We start from the raw sequence: 24,668 nt of genomic DNA on the forward strand, positions 1-24,668 counted from the left end.
AAACATACTGACACTCACACACAATGACCCATTATACACTCACTGACACACAAGAGTGACCCATGCACACTTGTACTGTCCATTTCATTGCATGGAGTGCCCTCTGGAGTCTACACCAGTGGTAGTCAACCTAGTCCCTACTGCCCACTAGTGCACAATTCAAGCTTTCATGGTGGGTTTTATCCGCGACCCTCGGTTCTCCGGCACAACCACATACTCCGAAAAAGCGACAAAAATCCAGTTTTCCCATTTAACTTTTTCTTCAATTTAAGCAGCTATCGCGCTAGTAAGCACTGCATTGATGCATTGAGTTGCAGAAATTCATTAAATTCAAGTTATATACGTATAAAACATGCATAAAGTAGAAATAAGAAGATACATTTAGGTACATATTTTTAAAGAACCCTCCATTCTAAAAAAAAGTTTTTAACACTTGAGTTAATGCAACACTGGTGGGCGGTAAGAAAAGTTTACCATCAAAAAAGATACACAAGTGGGAGGTAGGTATTAAAAGATGGACTGCCCATGGTCTAGACCAGGGGTGCCCAAAAGGTAGATATTCAGATGTCTGAAAACTACAGCTTCCATGATGCTTTGCAAAGCATCATGGGAGTTGTAGTTCTACAACATCCGGGTATCTATCTTTTGGGCACCCCTGATCTACATGGTCTTGTATAAATAGCCGTGTTCTGTACAATAAAGATTCGTTCTACCCAGCATTCTGACTCGTCTAATGTGTGCACGGGGGTGGGGGGAAGCTATATCAATGCTTTACAGCTGAGAGGGACTCTAGAGCTATATTTACTGCAGCCTTGTCTGGAAGAGGTCCGTAGAGACCCCAGTCAAACTTCGGCAACTGGGTCCCTGGTAGTGGAGAGAAAGCTGACCTGGCAGAGGTCCTCAGTCGAAGAACAGGAGCTCTGTCACAATACTGCTTTCACTTTTTTTTCAGTGAAGGTTGCTAAAAATCGACCTTGTTTTGAGAAAGAGCTGACTGGATGCAGCCCAACCTCCTATAACATTACAATCTAAGCAATGGAAGGCTCCCGAAGAAAATTAATCTAAAATGTATTAAAAGAGACACAGGCTATAATTAGTATCAGTTGTATTTATAAAGATAACATAAACCAAAATACGTGTGGATAACGGACATAAACCCACTGGAAAGCTGCAACATCCTCATTAATGAACCTAACTTGGTGAGAAAGGAATTTCACAAGTTTTATATGGATGACACCTGCTTGAATCAGTTCAACTGTTCAGTTTCCCCACCACTAGCATGACCGTTGATTTTTCTACCGACAAGACATGAAAAAAAAAAGGAAAATTGGGGGGGGGGGGGGGGGGGGGGGGGGAGGGGAGGTCTAATGATGGGAATTCATTTGGAAAAGATCATCTTCACTGCAGCACAAATGGCTTATGGCTTCTCTGTTAAACTGCCCAGTAACACAAGAAGCCAAGACATCAGAAATATTTTGAGCTCTCTTAGTCATTCCCTCATATAAGAAAAGGACAAAGGAGATGACAGCCGAGCCAGTTTTAATGTAACGGCTATCAGAAGCCAAGTTTGGAGACAAAGGGGAAAGTCTTTTAAAGTGGGCATTGATGACCCTTGGAAACAGCACATGAGCGCTACAAATACACACAAAATATAAGTATACACAGGCATGATCACAACACAAAAGTTACAGCCTGCAAGCAATTACCACACCCCCTCCCATCCTCCAATTATTACTATCAAAACATCAATAAGAGACAGGATACAGTTAGCGGGTCTACATTGGAGGAAAAAAGTGGAAAAAAAAAAGATTGAAAAATAAGAAAGCATATAAAAATCCCATTTCTTCCTAGTTTAGGCTGAAGAGTATGGGTTTTTTTATTGCATGGTGCTAATTTAGTTATACACAAAGGGAATGGCTTGTATGATATCAAACACACCCTGAAGAAACAACAGGGCTCTCAATGCTGGTAGCACTATTTTAGCACTTGTTATTGACAAAATCCCTAAGTCCAATAGTGACCAGTGTAAGGGAACAATGGAGGTCAGGAGGGGAAAACCAAAAAAATAAGTCTGACTGTATAAAAATTCAGGAAGGGTTGTGACAGGAGGATTGGGGGTAAAATCATTTTGGAATAAATAAATCAGACTCGGAGGATTTCCAGGCAGTTGTTATAACAAATGGCAATCCAGTCTGGCTGAGTGCTTGCCCACTGCACGTTATTGATCTCGCCTTCAGCTGTGTAAGCCAGGATTGGATCCTCGATTGCCCGTGGCATCTGCTGAATGTCCCAGATTAATGCCTGATGATCATCCGCTGTACAAGGAGACAAACAAACATTGTTGAAGTAAGCAGCTGCTGCTGAACTCAAAGTAGGTTTAACATTCAGAAATCTAAGAATCAACTGGATAACCTTGTATCAATTCAAAGGGACACTCTGGGCATCAATACATGCTTTGCAGAATGCCTGCCCCACAACAGAAAAAGACTTCCTTATCAAAACGTTGTGCACTCAGTTCAGTTACTGACGGCACTGAATGATCTGAACAGAACAACTTTCGTTAGAAGAAGACACCCAGGAAGGCATATAGTGAGGATATCACTACCTGTTTGCAGTTTCATTGACAGTCTGAGCTGTTTTTAATTCACAACCTGACTGCATTCAGTGCCGAGACTGTGTGTACCTTTGATAAATAGGTATTTCTGGCATGAGGGGCCATGGTGCAGCATTCTGCAAAACATTTATTGGTGCCTGGAGTGTCCCTTGAACAGCAAAACCAGTGAGAACATCAGGGATGAAATTGAAAGCCTGGTTAGATAGAGGCGAAGAAGATCCATCACAAAGGAGGCAAAAAGATTTTGAACTTTCGGTTACTCAAAGGAGCAAAAAGTATCAAAATCTAAATTAAATGACATGCCTTTTAATCAATATATCCTAAGCACTGCCGAATGTAGCACAATACAGAAAAATGAGAATATTAACAAGTGTATGCAAACAAATGTAAACTAATTTGACACAGGTATTTTAAAGCGGAGAGTGTAAGGAGTGTAACCCCAAAGAAGAAACTGCTATGTTTACATTGCAGGGTTAATACAGCCTCTAGTGTGGCTGTCTTCCTGACAGCCACTAGAGGCGCTTCCCCGACATTCAATGCGAAAAATCGCATTGGCACGCAGAACGTCCATAGGAAAGCATTGAGAAATGCTCTTCTTTGGGCATTTTTAAATGTGCGCGCAGCTCTGGCCGCGCATGCGCTTTCGGCTCCACTCGGTAGCTGACGTCGGAGGGGGAGGAGAGGTCACCAGCGCCGAGGGAGCCCAGCGCCAGATAAAGGTATGTGGCTGAAGGTTGGTTTTTTTTTTATCCCCTTTAGCCCAGCGTAAGGGGGGCCCCTAAGGATTATATAGTGTCAGGAAAACAGGTTTGCTTTCCTGACACTATAGTGGTTCTTTAAAGTAAATATATATACGAAAAGTAGAAATATAAAGTCACTGTTTAGATGCCAGACTCAATCATAAACGATCACTTGGCAAGTTTAGAGTGTAATGGGCATAGATAGAATAGTGAACAGGTGGTACCAAACTGGTAGATATCGTTATCATGTAGCAAAAAGAAAATAGAATAACAAATAATTAATATGTATTTGTGGCGGTATACCCTCTCGAGGATGGATTACTACCGCCTGTGGCCGCCCCTTCCTAGTTATGCCCAGTCCTAGAATTATAGCTGCTAGCCAGTGATTACAGTCACTTGCAAGAGGGCAATCGTGGTATCACTCAAACACAAAGAACTCTTTATTGCAAGCAAGATAACAGTATTTATGCACAGCAATACAAAACATAAACCCACACCTGCGTCGCTGTGTCCGGGAGATAACAGTATCTCCCGGACACAGGAAGCTGAACACACAAAAACCCAAAAAATACACAACATCCAGTAACGCACCCCCACATACCATACATCCACGAATAGCTCCTGGTCCCAGCAAATAGCGGAGCGATCGGATGTACAGCGCCCAAGAAATCATCATATAAAGTCTGGGCTTGAGGTTCTGTACATACCCGTAAACAGTTCCAGGAATCACTTTGTTTAAGCCAGTAGATTCAAATGCCTAAACCATGCGGCGGCCAATCAGTAGAAATGGCGCAAAACCAACTTGCACTAATCGGCACTCGAGGATGGCATTCGGTGATGGCGTTCTGTCACACATCTCCCCCTTGTCCACCTCCGACAGCCACAGCATGAAACACATGGGTCAGCTCACTGCTGTCTGGAGTGGACACAGTCTGTGAGTACCATGCCCGCAACAGCACTTGTCCACAGCCAGCCCCTACAGTCCTGGGGTCTGGCGGTTTTGCACCCTGCACCCTCCTAGGTACAGGGTGACAGACATAAGGCGCCTTTAGCCATGGAGGGCGTCCAGCCCAGGCCCAGTTACACAGGGGCCTCGGAGCCCGTAACAACCCCCACCCAAACAAGTGTGCCCTCCCGGCCAATCCCCCACCGGGGTCGCTGCGGTTTTCCCGGCTGGCTGAGGATGATGGGAGTTGTCTGTAAAGTCCACCGCGGCCCCACTTCCTGTTGATCGCTGGAGTCGTCGCTGGCTTCAGGGGAAGACAGCCGGCTGTGCTCTCCCCTGGATCTCACTCAGATGCTGGGGAGCAGTGAGGGCAGCACCGAGCTCTGGGTCCATCGCTCGGATAGGTAGAGGCAGTTTGCCCTCTGCCCGGAGGCCCGCGCCTCAACTCCCAATCGCTTCTGTGGCCCTGCACGGCTGCCAGGGCCCTGTTCAGGTACCAGGGGTGGGCATTGGCTACCTGCCCTCTGCTCGGATGCAGGTGCATTCTGAATGGAAGTGGTAGCGGCGGCCATAGTCTCCCTGGCTACCCGCTGACCAGACCATAACAGGTTGCTAGGGTCAGCCTCAGGAAGAGGGGCCAACCTTTCCACTTGCAGGGTGCCTGTAGTGACCAATGTCTCATCCACAACACCCTCAGTACTAACAGTTATCTGACACTATGGAGTGAGACCGGTTGTCTCTACTCCCGCTAACTCACACTGCCGCTGGGGGACGAGACCGGTTGTCTCCGTTCCCTGGACCTCGCACTGCCGCTGGGTATGTGGGAAGGCTGCCCAGCATCCCTGTAGGGCTTGTGCAGAGACCTCAGTCCCATCTGCTCTAGGTGTCTTGTCTCCTGATAACAGGCATGGCTCCTGGGGAGGAAGGATGAGACCCAACACTCCCGGGGTTGAAAAGTCCATAAGCTCCATCATTTCCAAGGCAGGTGGCGGTATACGGTAAAACAGACGTACATAGTCCTGTTCGAGCTCCCACTCCAGGTTAACAAAAAAAGTCAGGTCCCGTCTCACATCGTTAGCTTCCGATAGATCATGCAGGGCCCTCCCTGTGGTCACAGATGTCCCAAAATCGAGATTCTCCAGGACTTCCAAACCCAAGGTCTCCAAAGGCCTCACAGAACAGGCCAGAGCCATCGTAGTCATCCGGGTCACTCTCCTCCTCGTGCAGCCCAGATGTATTCAGCACAAGCTCCCACGTCTGGGGACAAAAACCAGGGTGCTATACCTGGTAATCGGCACTTACAGACCGCAAGCTACAATATTTTCACCCGGGAGAGTATATTGCATCAGACAGTACCTTTCTCGAGCTCCTGCGATGTCAGACTGACACACTGAATCACTGAGAGACAGCCGCTCTCCGGGCTTCTATGCAGAAGCTGGAACCCTTGTGAAATCACCTCTTCTCCCCCCCCCCCCCCCCCCACCCGACTGGCGGGAGTCATCCCGGTCCACACAAACTGGGACCCAGCACTCTTACTCAAAATGGCGGATGCGCCCCCTTCAAGCGACACGCGACAGACGTCGACCGAGCAAGACGGGTGCACCACGCTAGACCATATGCTACAGCTCCTCGATGAGATATTCGTCCAGTTCTGGGAGCGGTTGGAGGTATGTGCAGCTGCAGACACAGCGGCAGCGGGACATAGGAGCAAACGGAGGCGAGCACAACCTCCCACCAAGCAGCCAAGCCCCACACACCTGGGCAGAGAGACAAAAGGGATTCCCTCCCAAAGCATCCCCTAAAGAGGCAGAGAGGCAGACCCCACAAGAGACGACAGACTACCCAGAGCTTCTGTCACTAGAGAGGAAGGACTTGGACTCAGAGGAGAGACCCTAGGTCCGGTGTACAAAGATGCAGGCCCTCAGCAAGGCTCTGGGCAGGCGAGATGACAAGTGTAACCCCTACCCAGAATTGCTTCTGGTGTGCACCCGGGCGACCCCAGCAGCCTCCAGAGACTCTCTCACTATACCGAACAGAGACGTTGGCTGACATTGCCCTACGGTCCCGAGCACATCACCCGTGTCTCCCCAGGACACAATGCTATTTACTGCCCATCTGCACCCAGGCTGACGATGCCGTTAATTTTGTGTTTTAATTTTGGGGTTTAGTTAACTTTATGTTTTAGTTAATCTTTTAGTTGCCTGCCTTTATCTAAACACACTCTATGATAAAGTGAGGCATCCCAGGGGTTGAACCCGCTATTAGCCAGCTCTATTATAGCCTGCTAGCATGTTATATTTTTAAATCAGCATAACAAAAGTCAGGCATTGTTTTCACACTTAAAGGGACACTCCAGGCACCCAGACCACTTCTGCTCATTTGAGTGGCCTGGGTGCCAACTCCCACTACTCTTAACCCTGCAAGTGTAATTATTGCAGTTTTTTATAAACTGCAATAATTACATTGCAGGGTTAACTCCACCTCTAGTGGCTGTCTACTAGACAGTCACTAGAGGGCACTTCCTGGTCTATAGCAAAGATTTTGTGTGAGGACCTCCAGCGTCGCTCATTTCCTCATAGGAAAGCATTGAAAATCTTTTTCAATGCTTTCCTATGGGGAGCGCTAATGCGCATTAGGTCTCCTCGGCCGGTGGGCAGGATCAGTCTCGCCCACCGGCCAACGGAGACAGTAGGAGGAGCGGCGCGGAGGAGGAGACAGTGACGAGGGACATTGTCGCTGCCTCGGATCAGTGACTGAAGGGGTTTTCACCCTTTCACTAACCAGGGATTGGGGGGTGGAAGGGAGAGGGTACCTGCAGTGCCAGGAAAATGGTCTTAAAGGAAAACTCCAGTGCCAGGAAAACAATCCATGTTTAAACTTTTGCTAACAAAATCTTGATTGATTCCTCTCTACACAAGTTCACGCAAAAGTTCAGCATGTTTACTATAATATAAAATTGTGCATGTTCATTGTACTACCCCAATTGCAAAAGCTTGTTATGATGCCAGAGGATTGCCGTTGGGGTACCTCAGGCTTATATGTACCTTATATGCACTGTAAAAATATAAAATAAAAAAACAAATAAAAAAAACACAATTTAAAATAGTGTCCCTTTTAAATGTTATGTCCTTGTTGTACTGCTTGATGTTAAATTCAGATCTTAAAAACAAGAAACTGATGTAATGCAATACTTGACAATAACGATATGATTTTTCTCTAAAATAAATAATAATAAAAAAAATTCTAGGCCTGTGCTACTAGCCAGGCCTTCAAAGTTACTTGCCATTGCAAACCATAACATGAACACCTGGGGTGAATTCCTACCCAACACAGCTATATTTTTACTCCCCAATGGCTACTGCAAATTCTGAGCCATGGAACAGCCACGTCATAATGCCACTTACAGTACAACGACTTTATTAGCAAAATGGCAATCAAAGAACAGGGCCACAGGAACTTTGAAGTTTGGGTCAAGCTGCTCAAACATGATTTGACACAAAACCAAGGGAGAGAGTAAACAGCCTGCAAGAAACATAGCCACTACAGAGGGTCACGGTGGTTATGGTGTCTTACTCACTAAGCAAATACTGAAAATGATCACTGCAGCTAATAACTGCCAGTGGGTTATTGACCTACCAGATGAAAAATAGTAAAATTTCTGACAGAATTTTTACTATAGGTAGAAAGTTGGAAACCCTACAGATGTGGCTCTACAACGGTTAAACTTTGATTGTTATTGCAATTTATAAGCTCTGCATGCATTGCTGAAACAGTAGCACAAAGTAGCACAAAGCGGAAGACAGCCTTACCTGCAGTACAGATGTGGCATGAAGAATGGGGTGCCCAGGCAATTCCATTTACACATGCACGGTGGTTGTTTAATCTGGCCACTGGTGTGCAGGGAACACGAACATCCAGAATAACCACCTGTGAGACGAAAGGGACAAACACTGTATAATGGATTGTTGGTAAACGGATTACATCTAGGATTTCTGCAAGGATAACGCATTTCATATGGAGGTAATTTGGTTAAAAATCTGATAGACAGCGCCAATGTCCTAGAACAGGGATAGGCAACCTTCGGCACTCCAGAAGTTGTGGACTACATCAATAATGCTGGCAAAGCATCATGGGAGGTGTAGTCCAAAACATCTGGAGTGCCGAAGGTTGCCTATGCCTGTCCTAGAACAATCATTATTTACAGACAGAGGGATCATGTCCAATAGCTCCTTCCAAATCCACAACCATAAGATGTGACAGACTATATAAAACAGACAATAACAATAAGTACTAGGCAACTGGCAAAACTATTGTGCACAGACAATTTTAGAAACAAAGTGTACTAATAAAACTCTCACCTCCATCCCATCCATAGCCATGGTTGCAAGGTAGTTGGGATCCTGCTTATTCCAGCACAATCTGAGAAGGGGATGGTGTTGAGGATCTTCATAAATAATGGTGCTGTGCTCCAGATGTCGCAGGTCAAACATTCGGACAGACCCATCTGCTCCTACAGAAGCAAACATGTCTCGCCCCCCTCCTGCACGGCTGAACGCGATATCATAGACCTGCCACAAACAGGAGGCACTTAGAACACTTTAAAGGTCCTTGCTACATTTAGAGGGGTGATATGCAAGGATACATCTATAAGCCGTTTCTTACCTCCTTGTCGTGGGCAATAAGCTGTGTTTTCACATGCCCAGACACCAGGTTGACTCTGCCAAGCACCTGCCCAGTCTCCAAACCCCAGATGGTGCAAGTGGTGTCAATACTTGATGTGCCTGAGAACCACAAAATAAATCTGCTTTCCACCAGCCAGAACAATACAGTAACATTGCATTAATACCCTTAAGTGTCATTGCCGAATAGGTGTGTCAAACAAATACTCAAGGACAGGTGACATACCACAGGTAAACGCTGATCCAAACTCCTCCAGAACCAGAGCATAAATAACCTAGTTTTAGGGTTAATATTGTTAGGCCACCTGGTGTCTGGTAGGTAATTAAATTATCTTGTGCCAAGTCAGCCATGTCCCAGACACCAAGGCGCCCAGGTTGTGCAATTCATTGTTTTTCAGAATGACCCCCTGTTGGGAATGTGTAACTATATACCTGTATGTTTTGTAATATATTTAGACTTTTTTTACCCTTCATTAAGCCTCAGCTCTATATCTGGGGAAAGGGACAAGCTATAAAATCGATCACTTTGGCTACTCTGTCCTAGGAGAGAAGGTATACATGGCAGAGATACTCAGACTGAGTATAGGAGAACAGTCACAAGTATGAAAAATATAATACATGTGTATCTGAACTATTTGTAAACAAATTATAGACAAAAGAGTTAAAACAAGCATTTTTGTATTTTTTTCCCACAAATTAAATATAGTTTTCATGCTATTTAAACATTTTGGGACTAAATAAGAAAAGAGAAAAGATGGCCTAACCAACAGATAGGGGGACAAAATACAAAATGCTTCTGGATCGAGAATGAAAACGTTTGTCCTATAGGACTTTTAAAACTGTATCAAATCCACGCTTGGTGAGGCATTTTAAATTATGTTCTTTGGATAGTTTGTCCACTTTTAGTAATATTATATTAGCCAATTGACTCTCGAACTGTGGCACTCATAACAAAAAACTTCTACTTTAAACGCTAGGCTAAAATATACCTATACCAGGACACTCTTATGCATTTTTTTATTTATTTTTTTATGCCTCTCAGCGACCAAAATCCTATTTAAAAACAGTCCATCAGTAAAAGATGAGAATAGAAAACAGCAGGCATCATGGGCAGTGATCAGGCAGGCATCATTGAGATCAGACTCAAGGAAGAAAAGATAATAAAGATAAATAAAGATAAGTAGAAAGAAGGACATATAGTCATTAAGATACTGGGGCAAAAGGAAGACTTTAAGCCTCAGGTCAGCCTTACCCAACAAGTTTGGATCAACTTCATTCCAATCAAAAGATGTGAGGGGAGCACAAAAGTCTGAATTCTTGTTGTTGTTCAGCAGGCATTCAAGACGAGTTTCTGTTTCTCCGACCTAAAAGACAAAATTACCCAGGGTGGATAATTGACAATAAAAATAATAAATAAATACATTTTTAAAAAGTGATTTAGTTTTCTTGTTTTCATTAAAATCGGGTTTCTTTTAGGTAACCTGCCAATAGAGGCATTTTTAACCCTGCAATGTAAGCATTGCCGTATGTGATAGACCACCTGGTCACCCGGGGACTGTACTTGGCTCCTAACCTCCACTTCACTCGAAAAAGAGCTGTAATCACCATGTTTTTCCGCTCCAAGTCGTGCCTCCCACTCCAGCACCTAACTTAACGGCCTACAGAAGAATCAGCGACTCGCAGGAAGGTTACAGAGGCACAGTGCGGCTGACCGGGAGCAGCCACCAAACACCCTGGAACTCTTGCTTGGATTGCGGACCAGCCGCGGTCTACTAAAAATTTATCATGAGTATCCCGTTTCACAGACCAACTAGCAGGGCGTTATTTGGAGAGGAGATAGTCCAATGATATCGTGGACTTGGGAGACCACCAAGCATTTAAGGAAAGCGCCATTGTTTTGGGTGACTGGGACTTTCCACCCAAGGTCATGGAACTCTGCACCGAACCGGAGAATAGCCGCGGCCTGCTGAAAACTTTACTTCCATCTAAAATTCGGGCTAGCCACCTCCAATCTGAGTGCGTTGTGGACAGAGTGGACGCTCAGAAGAGAGCTTCCGGGGACACCATTTATACCAGTAATATTTATACCCCATTTTGTTTGGAGTGTGGGCACGGGAACCCCATGTTTTATGTTAAAATGTGTACTGACGTCAAAGTGTATGGCCGATATTAAATGACCTGCTCAGATACAGGTACCTAGGTGCCAGGGATGTTGAAATCTCTATTGTTCTCCAAGGGGCCTCCAGTTGAGTACCCAGGTATAAAAGTACTTTGTTTTGCTTCACCCTACATTAAGTCTCGGCTAGTGCTTGGGGTGAATCTGCTACACAGCTATAAACACTGAAAATACTCAGAACTTTAATCACGGAGGAAAAGGGAATCCATGGGAGTGATATATGGGTAGGCCGCCACAATGTTTCTACTAACAGCAATGTTATGCATTGCTGAATTTAAACTGAAGGGCCATTGCGTTGAAATTAAGTGGTCTAAGAGCCTATAGTGGTCCTTTAAAACGTCGCAAGTCACTGTAAACCTCCGGTAATGGACATGGTAGCAGCACAGACAGCTCTCTGCCCTTAAATGTCTCATGCAGCATCTGACGAGTCTTATCATGTGGGTGCAAACTAATAGGGTTATTTACTGAACTAAATCTGGGGGGGGGGGGAACAAGGCAAAAATAGCTGGAAATGGAAAGCTGAATTTTGACTTGATAAAGGCTAGCAGAAATGTTGAACCCTGCTCTATCTTTACCTGCAGCCATTAGTTACATTGTGAAAACAATACCCATGTGAAATCGAACATTGGCAGTCCAGAACGTCAATCCTGTGCATAAGGTCGTTTCATACCCCGCATTATCTTGGATATAGCTGTTAAAAGTCAAGCAGAAATGCACTCACCCTCCAAACACGTAGGTAGTCTCCACTAGTGGCCAGAAGGTCGGGGTATACTCCTTTGGTATCAGGAATCCACATGAGCTTTGTAGTTGGATACGGGTGGTCAAACGTGTTCCTGCAGATAAATTCAGAACTCTCTTCATCCAGACCCACTAGCTGCACCTGGGAACATGCACATATGGACATACGTGTTACAATAAATTAAGTATAATTTATTCCCTTGACAACAGTGCTAGATTTCATGAATACCTTATGAGAACAAGAAACAGGAGAGAAAAGGAAAGGCTTTTGTTAAAGAAATACAAAGTGTTTTCCCCTAGTGATTTGCCCAAAGTGCTCTGATGGCTTTCCAGAATAAGTAGATAAACCAAGATGGATAAAAATAGATTTAATATCTATATATCACATTTATTTTAAATACATGTTTTGGGATGTAAAATCCATCTAAAAAAAATAGAATAAAAAAAAAAAAATATATATATATATATATATATATATATATATATATAAAAATAAATAAATAAATGTCCAAACTCTGGCACTCAACCTCCAATATTCACAATCAGCAACTTAACCCGGGTGCTTCCCAGCAATAAATAGACGAAAAAGGAGACAGGAGCACTCACTTGGATTTCCAAAAAAAATATTTCAATAAATCACCTCCACATCAACGTTTCGACCCTTCAGGGTCTTTATCAAGACGTTGATGTGGAGGTGATTTATTGAAATATATTTTTTGGAAATCCAAGTGAGTGCTCCTGTCTCCTTTTTCGTATGTATATGTATATATATATATATATATATATATATATATATATATATATATATATATATATATATATATATATATTTTTTTTTTTTATTTGTATTTTTAAATTTAAGATACATTATAGTCCAAAGGTTATGCACCATGAAATAGGGATTAGTTATGAAGAATGAGGCTGTATATTTAGGTAAAATTTACATTCCATTAATCCAAGTTAATTTAACTTGTGTCTATATAGATAACTTTCTCAAAGCATAAATATTATAACAAAAATAGTTCAGAAAAAGACATTAATCCCGTTGCTATTCTGCAAATCTACGTACGCACTACAAGCAGTTTAACTTAAAGGGTTACACCAGCCACCATAACCACTCCAGTGATTTAAATTGTCATGGTGCTTGCAATCTGCGTGTGCAACATGAAACTCTGACAGCAATGTGAAATCTCAGTACACATAATGGCATATATAACAAAATCAGTTAGGATGACTAATCTGAAGTTATTTGCAACTTGATGAAAATTACATATTTAGAAAAATATTAAAATTGTAACAACCAGCAAGAATAAGTCTTTATGTTTAAAATACGGTCTTAATGACTAGTGACTTAAAATCAATTTAAATCAAATCCACCAACGTCACCTCCCCATGCTGCTGGGAACTCCTGCCATTGAGCTAAACCCAGCAGTGGAGGGATGTTGTGATTGCCTGAAAGTGTCAGCTTAGCACTCTCAGCCAATGACTGCAGTTCTGAGCAAGGCACCTTGCAAGAGCTTCCAGCAGCAGTGGCAGGTGCCTGATTGGACCCAGATACGTTTTCATCTGAACACCTTATACTGAATAAACTGTGCCTCCACTGCAAAGATATCTGTAATGAGTCAATAAGCCAAGTCCTGTACTGCAGGGTTAAAATCAGGAGAATCAACAGAAGTCCCTGTTTAGGAACGTCCAGCTTTCTGGCATTAGGAATAAGGGAAGTGAGCGGCGCCTGGTGGACCACTGGTAAGAAGTCAAACAGAGTGATTCACTAAAGTGAGAATTCAAGGTGAATTTCAAATTTAAGGTCAAAATAGCTGAAATATTTTTTTTTTTTTTTTTAAATCCTCTGTCAGCTATATTTTCAGTTCAACTTCTTTGGCCTTAAATGATTACTTCAACCACCATAACCACTTCAGTTGTCCAAAGTGTTTATGGTGGTAGGAGTCAGTATGTGCAGCATTCCTGCTTAAAAAAAAAAACTGCAAATACTGAGATATTTGTAATGGTGTGCTTGGGGCTAGTTGCACTCCCAATATACGTGACATTGGCAGTCCAGAACGTCAATCCTGTGCATAAATGTTGTCTTATTGTCATCGTGCACTGAACGCTGCCAACAGACATAGAAATCTTCCCTTGCAGTCAGAAGCTCGCTGCTCCCTCCGTGCACATTGGTTTTTAAAAATTGTTTTAAAAAAACAAAACAAAACACTCCTCTCTTCTCACTGGTCCGGAGCGTGCACATGCGCTCTGAGTTCGCGAAATTGTCCCTCTCTATGAGAAGACTTGTGATTGAACCATGCACGGCCCCAGAGGGGACGTTTCCCCATAGTGCCCAGTAAGGCATATCTCACAAGGGTTAGAGTAAGCCTTTAAATTCTCTTTGAGTTCTTAATTTAGCGAATAACACTTAAGATGTTTAAAAAAAAAAAAAAATAGTTAAACTACTTGCAATATGGAAGCACCAGGACACTCCTAGCACTATAACCACCACAGTAAGCTGTAGTTCTTGTGCTTGAAGTGTTCATTTATAGCGTAAATTAAGGAAACTTCACTTTGCTTAATATGCATGCAAGCATAATTAAATTTGAAAAATGCTTTACACTGGAAAGCAGTGAAATCTTCCACTGCTCACATTTATACCCAGGAAATTACAATTGTTGTGTGCAAGATCACAGGCACACCAAATGCTCAATGCTACCCCCACAAGTTTGAATTAAAAAAATGACAATGTCTAACATGTTACCATGGAGCATCAACCATAGAAAATACTATGCAAAAAAAAAATACAGTCCAAGTATTTTTCGAGACAAATGTTTTTTAATGCAAATATACGACATTCCAACATATTTTGCAGCACTGTATAACAAGTTGACAGACAATTACAACAACAAGACTAAATATAGAGGAAAATAAAGTGGTGAGGCCCTGCTCAGAGAATTATATACATTTACATCTCAAATTCCAATTTGCAATTTGATGGAGCTTTTTTCCCCCTCTGACAGAAACCAAGATAGCATTTTTCTATCTCCCTTTTTTCTTTACAGTGGGTTATACAATATAAACACATACACCCTTCCTGCTAGATAAACCTACATACATAAGTACATCTCAATACGCAATTTGAATGACTTCCATTCAGACACTTCAGAAGATGCCAAGATTATTTAACTGGGTTCCAGTTTTTGAGTTTCTAAGATCTTCATTTATTTTCAATCATAGTTATAAAAATATCACTCCTTAGGAAGAGGAGTAAGCTGATACTATCCGAATTATTCACTACAGTGAGAATTCAAAGTCAATTCCAAATTTGCTGGGCTGATAAAATTCTCTACGTCAGCTGCTCCACTTCAGCCTGGTTACTCTGCCCTTAAATGTAAAACTCATTTTGAATTCTCACTTTAATAAATAGTCCTGTGGAACCTGACAAATGCCTTGTTTCCACTGAGCGGAACGGTTCGGAACAGTTTGCAAGGTTTAGAATGGTCCAGCCTATTCAGGTGAGCGTTTCCACTGCAAGTCGGACCGCCAGGCGGGGTTTAGAAAAAATGCATAGCGTGTCATGTCCTGTCCGCCAATCAATGGACTGTAAAGTGTGACGCAGTAGCTCCGCCCTAACCATACCGTTCTATTTTCTATGGCCCTACATCTGAAGGAAGACCATGAATGGTGCGGTACAGTTCGGTTGTATGGATTTATTATTATTATGCTCCCACCCTACCTGAACACAATGCTCTCCCCGGCTGTTCCCACATCCTATAACCTCCGATCCAGTACCAACACTTTACTTAGTCTACCTCAATACAAAAAGAAAGCAGCCCGATCCTCCTTCTCCTACAGAGCACCGCAATTATGGAACGACCTCCCGCACAATTTAAAATCTTCCCCAAGCCTAAAGTCCTTTAAGAGATCCCTCTCTTCATACCTCAAAACAGAATGCCCCTGTCATGGTTGATTATATATTTCCTACCTGTTCTATGTTACATTTTGTGTATATTGTGTATTAATATTGTTTTTGTATTTTATTGTACCCTAACTGTATCAATGCAATGATTTGTGGACCCAGGACATACTTGAAAACGTGAGAAATCTCAATGTATCTTTCCTGGTAAAATATTTTATAAATAAATTAATACATGAATTATTATTCACCAGTCTGAAAGCTGGATTGTAGTGACACACATTCCAATGGCTCAAATCTAGGCAAAAGCAGCTGATCTGGAAAGATTCTCCCACTCAGCTCCAGTCACAGCTCGGCTACTCTGGCCTGGATTTTGCAATGAGGGTTTCCCATCGCTGTTTAGTGAATAAGGCCCAGTCTCAGCCCCCCAGTGACCCCCTTGGCTGGATTGAGGGGGTCTTCCCAGCCTCCAGCCTCACCTTATTGTTATATTCCTCCACAAAGCTCCCCAGAGCCAGGCGGAACCTCTTGTCCGGCCTCACGCTCCAGTTCATGGCGTACACGGTCCATGGCGCCTCGTACTTGTAGATCTCCTTCCGTTTCCCGTGCAGGGACATCGCGAAGCAGCACTGCACACCGTTACCGGGACACAATCACTGAGCAGCGCACTACACCCACTGCGCATGCGCAGGCGCGTCCCGTGAAGCCTATTGGGTGCAGGCGGTAGCCAATCAGAAGGGAGGTAAACAATCTGTCCGTGTATGGACGTTGCTTACTGTCGCTGATTGGCTAGGAGAATTGCACCTCTCGCGATCTGATTGGGTGTAGCTGACAAAGAGGCGGGGGTTATGCATCATAGGCGACGTTGATTGGCTGCTAGTGTGGAGGGCGTGCCTCTCTCTGGCGCTGGCGTTGACTAATGTGAAATCTGGTTGCTACGTGATTAAGAGGAGACGGGAGGAAAATGAAAGTGAGTCTTGGAACGCAACACACATTGCGCACTGTGATCACCACTGCCATCTAGAGGTAAAGATTGGAAGTGAATGTGGCATGCAGCTGTATGTGTCCTACTCAGAACAAATGAGTCATTTACTGTTTTACTATTCAATAACAAGAGGGAACTAAGGGGGAAAAAGCCAGAATTGGGAAAAAAATATTTTTAGGAGAATACTTTTTTTTTTAAATTAATTTTTTTATTTACTAATATTATTTGTAATTAATGTTATGGCTTAGTAAATGGATTTTATGAGGAAGCGCTGAGTGCTATGATACCATATAGATTAAGCTTTTATTTATTGATTCATTCACAGTCACAAAGATCCCGGGTTCAAGTGTTGCCCACTCAACGCTTTCTGTCAATTTTCCATGACTTCCTCAGGGAATCAATGTGTCCTCCATCCCACGTATTTCATCTACCATTAAAGGGACACTATAGTCGCCAGAACAACTACAGCTTATTGAATTTGTTCTGGTGAGTAGAATCATTACCTTCAGGCTTTTTTTGCTGTAAACACTGTCTTTTCAGAGAAAATGCAGTGTTTACCTTACAGTGATAACTTCACTGGCCACTCCTCAGATGGCTGTTAGAGATCCTTCCTGGGTCATGGCTGCCTAAAATGCATCCAAACATTCAGTATCTCCTCCCTCTGCATGCAGACACTGAACTTTCCTCATAGAGATTCATTGATTCAATTCATCTCTATGAGGAGATGCTGATTGGCCAGGGTTGTGTTTGAATTGTGCTGGCTCTGCCCCTGATCTGACTCTTTGTCAGTCTCAGCCAATGATATGGGGAAGCATTGTGATTGGATCAGGCTACCACTTCTGATGATGTCAGCAGACTGCTTGTTTTTTTTTCTGAGTCTAACAGCATGCAGAGTTACAGCTTCAGGCTTGAATACAGTAAGATTTCTATATTTAGGGAGGCATGAGAGGCCCAGGGGGGCTAGATGGGGGTTTTAACACTATAGGGTCAGGAATACATGTTTGTGTTCTTATGCCCTACGCAATTTGGTGTCCTCTCATGTTGGCCACCCATTGGACAGTGGTATTAGGGCGAAATAATAAAATAATGGAGGGGTTAAAATCTAGAACACCTTAAGGCAACAGTTTTTGTTTTGTTCTTTAGGTAAATATGTGAATTACACCTTATGTTTTGTTATTCTGTGTCTAAGTTAGAGCTTAGTAAATTGCCGCTTTAGCGTATTGAGGAGGGGAGGAGGGGGGAGGGGGGGGGATTCGGGTTCACCTGCTAAGTATTTCATTAATATGTACTAAAGCGATACAATATTTATAATTATGATGATAAAGGATGATTGGAGATGTTAGCACTTACCTGAACCTGTCCAGTATTGTTATAATCTGCTAATAATAGCATCTATTATGCTAAATGAGCAGACAGCAAATATATACATATATACTAAGAGATATTTTTTTTGTGCAAATTTATTACTACTTTTTCCACTTCTAGTTTCTAACACATGATGTTTTGATGGGCATTACATTTACTCTAATACTGTACCCTGAATCCTACATACAATCTGCCTTAAAGGGAAAACACTTTTGGAAAAATTTAAAAAGGAAGTCAAGTCGAGGAACATTTATGAATACTACTCCAATGTGAGTAGTTTGCAGCCAGGATCTGGAACCGGATGTGAGTTAAAAAATATATATATTTTTTAAACTTCTCTTGATCTGTATATTTGAAATATTACTTTTTGTTAGTACAATGTAGCAATTCAGTTGTTTTTATATTGAAGGGACACTCAAAGCGCCAAAACAACTTTAGCTTAATGAAGTGGTTTGGTGTATACAGGTGTGAACTAGCCATTGGGCAAACTGGGATAATGCTGGTGGGCCAAGGCTCACCTGAGAGGAAGCTCTGTTGGTGGGGAGATAAACAATGTCCTTCATCGTCCAGCCCTCAGTAATAATGGGGGTACACAGAGAGCTTGTGGTCTGCACCTTCAGCTGGTGAAGTCCACATGAATTAATATTGGAAGTATATAAGAGCCCCAGCAATGCTGTGACATTTTCCCAGGAGTCTCTAAGAAATCTGCATCACTGGAGATTACTAAGGATCAGAAATCCATCCTCCCTGGCACAAGGTAAGCCAGATGGAGAGGGGAGATTAACTAGGTTAATAATATATTTTTTAATACCTTTGCATTTTTTAAAAATACATTTAGCCCCTATTCACTGCAGAGTAGACCCTCCATCCTCCCCAACAATATAGCCCTTATCACCCAACACACTCAGTGAGCCCCTATCCTCCATCCAACAGTACAGTCCAATCCCACTATACACTCAGTATAGCTCCTACCCCCTACACATACTAGTCTACAGCTCCTATCCCCCTACAAACACTACAGCTCCTATCCCCCTACAAACACTACAGCTCCTACCCCCCTACAAACACTACAGCTCCTATCCCCCTACACACACACTACAGCCCCTACCCCCCTACACATACTACAGCTCCTATCCCCCTACAAACACTACAGCTCCTATCCACCTACACACACACTACAGCTCCTACCCCCCCTACACATACTACAGATCCTATCCCCCTAAACACACACTACAGCTCCTACCCCCCTACACATACTACAGCTCCTATCCCCCTAAACACACACTACAGCTACTATCCCCCTAAACACACACTATGTAGCGGAGAGCTGATTTCTCACAGCTATTCTCCACTTTAGATCCAAGGAAGGCTCAGGAACAAGTCATTAGTAAATCCACAGCAGAGTTTCCAGCAGGTAAAAAGGTACAGCAATATCCCCACAGCACTCCCAATAACTGGACGACACACAGTTTCAGGAGTAGAACTGACAATCGTTTATTCCAAGGTTTCTTATAAAGCCTGCTCCCATGCAAGGGAGGGAACTACAGTAATTATGACAGTAACCAATACAGTGCTTGTTACCTCCCACACATCTCCTCCCCTCAGAGTGAGTCATAATCCCCTTAACTTGTACAGTACTTTACCCCAAACTTGGATGTACCCCTAAACCATCACATATCCTTAATATTAGGGTACCGCTAGGTAGCCCTGATCTGGGTGAATATAATATCCAAAATTCACCCAGATTGGACCAGTGGTTCGGTAGTTACAGGAAGGTGAAGTTTGACCGACCGCACACGAGTTGGTATCCGAAAAGGGTTCCATGAGAATGGGCCCTGCGGTCGGTCTCCGTTCGGCAGTTAAAACAGACATTTATAATTGCCATCCATACTTTAATTCACCTAGATAGTGATTCCCTCATTCGGTACTTTGTTACTACCGAATGGGGATTTGTTAGGTCTCTCCGTTCGGCAGTTACGGAGCTCTGGAGGTCTCAGCGGTGTTTGGTTGTTTGAGTGTCCGATTTGAGTTCCAGACACTCGACGACCAAACACCGCTGAGATTTTCATTTTGTAAGATGGCCGCCGCCACGTGTACGCATGCCGAATGGCGGCCACCCAGATACAATGTTAATGAGCCGGTTAACTTGCGGTTTGGAAAGAATGTGAACCTTAATTGCTGGCACACTTCTCTCCGGGGTGGTCCCTCCATTCGGTAGTTTCCATAAGCATATAGTACGGATGGAAACTACCGAATAACATACAATTCACACTTTAAATAGACGAATAGCAATTCAACACAGGCAAAATTATAACGAATATAGTCACACAGGCATTTTGCAGGACAGGCTTACTGCGTTCCGCTACACTGCTCCCCCTTGCCCACAAGCCGGCATACACAGTCTGATCCCACACGGATCGGCTTGGGGATGACCGGGGTGCTCACGGATCATTTCTCCAGATCAGTTTGTCGTGACAACCCGTCGGCGTTTCCATTTTGCTTACCCGGGCGGTATTGAATGTTAAAGTCAAAGGGCTGCAGCGCCAAACTCCAGCGCAGCAGCCGGGCATTGTCCCCAGCCACCCGGTTCAGCCAGACTAACGGGTTGTGATCCGTGAGCAAAGAAAAAGCCTGTCCATACAAATAGGGTTGCAATTTCTTCAAGGCCCACACCACAGCCAGGCATTCCTTCTCGATGGCGGCGTAGCTTACTTCCCGGGGTAAAAGTTTGCGACTGATGTAAGCCACTGGATGTTCTCCGCCATCGGCCCCGACTTGGCTCAGTACTGCCCCCAATCCAAACATAGAAGTGTCTGTGTGAACAAGAAAACGTTTAGTTGGATTGGGAGCGGCCAAGACAGGGGCATTAACAAGTGCATCTTTCAAGTGTTGGAATGCCTGCTCACACTCCGGGGTCCAGGTTACTTGGCGGGGAAGGTTTTTACGTGTCAGGTCAGTGAGGGGTTTGGCCAGGGCACTATAATTGGGCACAAACTTCCGGTAATACCCTGCTGTCCCTAGGAAGGCTAACACCTGGGTTTTAGTTTTCGGGGTAGGCCACTGTGATACCGCCTCTACTTTGGCTGGTTCCGGCTTTTGCTTACCACAGCCCACTCTGTGGCCCAGGTACTGTACCTCGGCCATCCCAATGCTACATTTCGCTGGTTTTAGGGTCAAACCAGCCTCCCTGATCCTGTCTAGAACCGCTCCTACATGGGCCAAGTGTTCCTGCCAGGTATCGCTAAATATGGCAATATCATCGAGATATGCGCAGGTATAGTCTTGGAACCCATCTAGGAGGGGGTCCACCATCCGCTGGAAGGTAGCCGGCGCGTTTTTCATCCCATACGGCATTACCTTAAATTGGTACAGGCCGAATGGGGTGACAAAGGCGGACTTAGGGATGGCGTCCGGGGCCAAGGGAATCTGCCAATACCCTTTACACAAATCAATAGTGGTAAGGTATTGACCCCTGGCCATCCGGTCCAGTAACTCATCTATCCTAGGCATCGGGTATGCGTCGGATACGGTCTTCTCATTCAATCTCCTGTAGTCCACGCAAAAGTGCCGTCCCGCATTGGTACGAGGACCACTGGAGAGGCCCAGGGGCCCAGATAGCCCAGGGGCTATCTGAGGGCTCAATTACTCCTAACTGTATCATCTCCTCAATCTCTTTGCGCATATTCTCCCGTACCGCTTCAGGGATGCGGTACGGGGTCTGGCGCATGGGAAGTTGACCTGGGGTTTCTACTCGGTGGGTAGCCAGAGGGGTGTATCCAGGTACATTAGAAAAGGTCTCCTGCTTTTCTTGCAGTAGTTGTTGTACCTCGATACGCTCCTGTGGGCTCAACCGATCCCCCAATACAACTGCTCCTAAATCCCCAGCCAGCTGTCCGTCCTCTAACAGATCGGGGAGGGGTAGGCTGTCGCCTTCTTCAGAGGTGGGGGCGCAGATAGCTGTCACCTCCTCTGAACGTTCCTGGTAAGGCTTCAGCATGTTCACATGGATCATGCGTCGCCCCCCATTCCCTGCGCAGTGGCCAATTATATAAGTGGTGTCACATCGTTGTTCTACCACTTTATAAGGGCCTTGCCAGGCGGCCTGTAGCTTATCGTGTCGGACAGGTTTTAAAATTAAAACTTTCTGTCCGACCTGAAAGCTGCGGTCCCTGGCGCCTCTATCGTACCAGGTGCGCTGACGCGTCTGAGCTGCCTGTAGGTTTTCCTTTACCGTCTTTGTGAGTGCTTCCAGGCGATCTCGGAGGGCCAACACATAGGGTACAATAGGGGTGCCGTCAGCGCTACGGTCTCCCTCCCAGTGTTCTCTAATCAAGTCCAGGGGTCCCCTTACTCTCCTCCCGAATAGCAGTTCAAAGGGGGAAAATCCCGTAGATTCCTGCGGCACCTCCCTGTAAGCAAACAGTAAGTGCGGCAGGAATTTTTCCCAGTCTCGGTGAGTCTCTGCGATGGTTCGGAGCATCTGTTTTAAGGTGCCATTGAACCGTTCGCAGAGCCCATTAGTCTGGGGGTGGTACGGAGCACTAATTATGGGCTTAATTTTACAGAACTTCCAGAGCTGTTGGGTGACCTCTGCCGTGAACTGAGTGCCCTGATCCGAGATGATCTCCCTGGGTAACCCCATCCGGGAGAAAATCTGCATCAGCGCCTCAGCCACCGTCTCTGCATGTATATTAGTTAAGGCTACCGCCTCGGGGTAGCGAGTGGCGTAGTCCACTACGGTCAAAATGTACCGTTTGCCCGATGGGCTAGGCTTCCAGAAGGGGCCTACAATATCTACGGCAACCCTATGAAAGGGTTCCTCAATTATGGGTAGGGGGTGCAGCTTCGCCTTACGCTTATCCCCCCTCTTTCCCACCCTCTGGCACGTATCGCAGGTATTACAATACCTGCGCACCTCCTGGCTAATCCCTGGCCAGAAGAAACTTTGGGTCAGCCGATATCTGGTACGGCTGACCCCCAAATGTCCGGATAGCGGAATATCGTGCGCTATCCGGAGTAATTCGGTTCGGTACCTCTGAGGTACCACCAGCTGTCTTGTAGCAATGGGGTCTGACCCAGCTATCTGTTTACTCGTTTCCCGGTATAATAACTGTCGGTCCCATACAAATCTTTCCCCCTCCGCCCCCGGTTGGATAGAGGTGACCTTGTCTCGGTATACCTGTAAGGTAGGGTCAGTGATCACCTCGGCTACAAACTCGTCAGGAGGGGCCCAAGGGATACAGTCTAGGGAAGGGGAGGAATCTCTTACCTGGACCTCCGGCAGTGCGTTGTTGTGTTGGGTGCGGGCCTGTTGCCTGGTGACTACTGGGTGTGCTTCCTCAGTAGTTTGTGGTTCAAATGCGGAGGTGAGTTTGCCCAGATCATTCCCTAGGACCACCTCAGCAGGTAATTGCGGCATTAGTCCCACTTCCACATTCCCGAACCCCGCACCCCAATGCAAGTGTACCCTGGCTGTGTCTAGCCGATACACGGCTCCCCCTGCAACCCTGACAGCCACAGTCTTATTCAGTTTGGCTTTGTCAGAAACCAAATGACTTTGCACCAGGGTGATGGTGGCTCCCGAGTCTCTGAGCCCCTGCATAGGCTTCCCTTCCAGATACACGGTCTGCCTATGGTGCTGTCGATTATCCGCCTGTGCTTGTAAGGGGTTGGCCTCATGTAGCACTTCCCACTGTTCCACAGTCGTGACTGGAACGGCAGAGCTGTAGGGAAGTGGTACCTCGTCCTGGTAGTGATGCGCTGCTGCTCTCGGTGGTGGTGGTGGAGGCCCTGGTCGGATCCAGGTGGTGCGGTCTCTAGACTGCGGACAATCTCGCTGGAAATGTCCCCACTTCTGGCATCGGTGGCATTGCACAGAAGCAGGTGTGCGGTATCTCTGCTGCGCTGCTGCTGGTGCTGGTGGAGGAAGTTGTCTTGGTGGGGGTTGAGGGTTAGGAGAGAAGGAATTCCCCCCTAGTGGCCGCATGGCAGGTTTGGTACTCACTGCCTTGGTTTGTCTGCGAGCATCCATAAAATCATCTGCCTTTTTGGCAGCCTCGGTGAGGGTGGTGGGGTTACGATCCCTCACCCATTCCTGTAGTTCTGAGGATATCCCCTCATAAAACTGCTCCAACAGCAGCATTTGTAACAAGTCCTCCATGGACCGCGCTTTACTCGACTGCATCCACCCAAGAGCTGCCCTTTCTAGTCGGCAAGCCCACTCTGCGTGCGAATCTTTGTCCGCCTTTTTCAATTCCCTGAAGCGCCTCCGGTATGCCTCTGGTGTTATTGCATACCGGGCCAGGATAATCTCTTTTACCCGGCTATAGTTCCTAATTTCAACATCAGGTACAGTGCGGTAGGCTTCAGCTGCCCTTCCTGACAGCCGTCCTGCTAATATGGGTACCCACTCTTCCCTTGGTATGTTATGCAGCGTACACAGTCTCTCAAAGTCTTGGAGGAAGGCATCTATATCCTCCTCTGCTTCCACATACGTTTTAAAAGCTTGATAGGGAATTTTGGGC

At 45.0% G+C, this 24,668-nt stretch overlaps 1 protein-coding gene across 1 annotated transcript; it reads right to left on the bottom strand.

The window, feature by feature from the left end:
- Positions 1 to 1,522: 1,522 nt before the first annotated feature.
- DCAF7 (DDB1 and CUL4 associated factor 7) lies at positions 1,523 to 16,492 on the bottom strand. The gene is made up of 7 exons (XM_063459353.1): positions 16,274 to 16,492; positions 11,877 to 12,035; positions 10,232 to 10,343; positions 8,963 to 9,081; positions 8,659 to 8,868; positions 8,110 to 8,227; positions 1,523 to 2,315 (listed from the first exon to the last, which is right to left on the bottom strand). Exons 1-7 carry the CDS (start codon positions 16,409 to 16,411, stop codon positions 2,143 to 2,145), a joined length of 1,029 nt encoding a protein of 342 aa, XP_063315423.1. The 5' UTR covers positions 16,412 to 16,492; the 3' UTR covers positions 1,523 to 2,142.
- Between the last annotated feature and the right edge of the window lie 8,176 nt (positions 16,493 to 24,668).

The sequence above is a fragment of the Pelobates fuscus genome, chromosome 6 (genome assembly GCF_036172605.1).
Source record: "Pelobates fuscus isolate aPelFus1 chromosome 6, aPelFus1.pri, whole genome shotgun sequence".
NCBI classification, from domain to species: Eukaryota; Metazoa; Chordata; class Amphibia; order Anura; family Pelobatidae; genus Pelobates; species Pelobates fuscus.

Excerpts from the sequence above, each read along its gene's own strand:
- DCAF7 (XM_063459353.1), bottom strand. The coding sequence starts at position 16,411 with ATGTCCCTGCACGGGAAACGGAAGGAGATCTACAAGTACGAGGCGCCA. Across the intron at positions 12,036-16,273 it reads TGGAGGAATATAACAATAAG|GTGCAGCTAGTGGGTCTGGA; the intron begins GTGAGGCTGGAG and ends GCATGTTCCCAG. Across the intron at positions 8,228-8,658 it reads TGGCTATGGATGGGATGGAG|GTGGTTATTCTGGATGTTCG; the intron begins GTGAGAGTTTTA and ends TTCGTCTCACAG.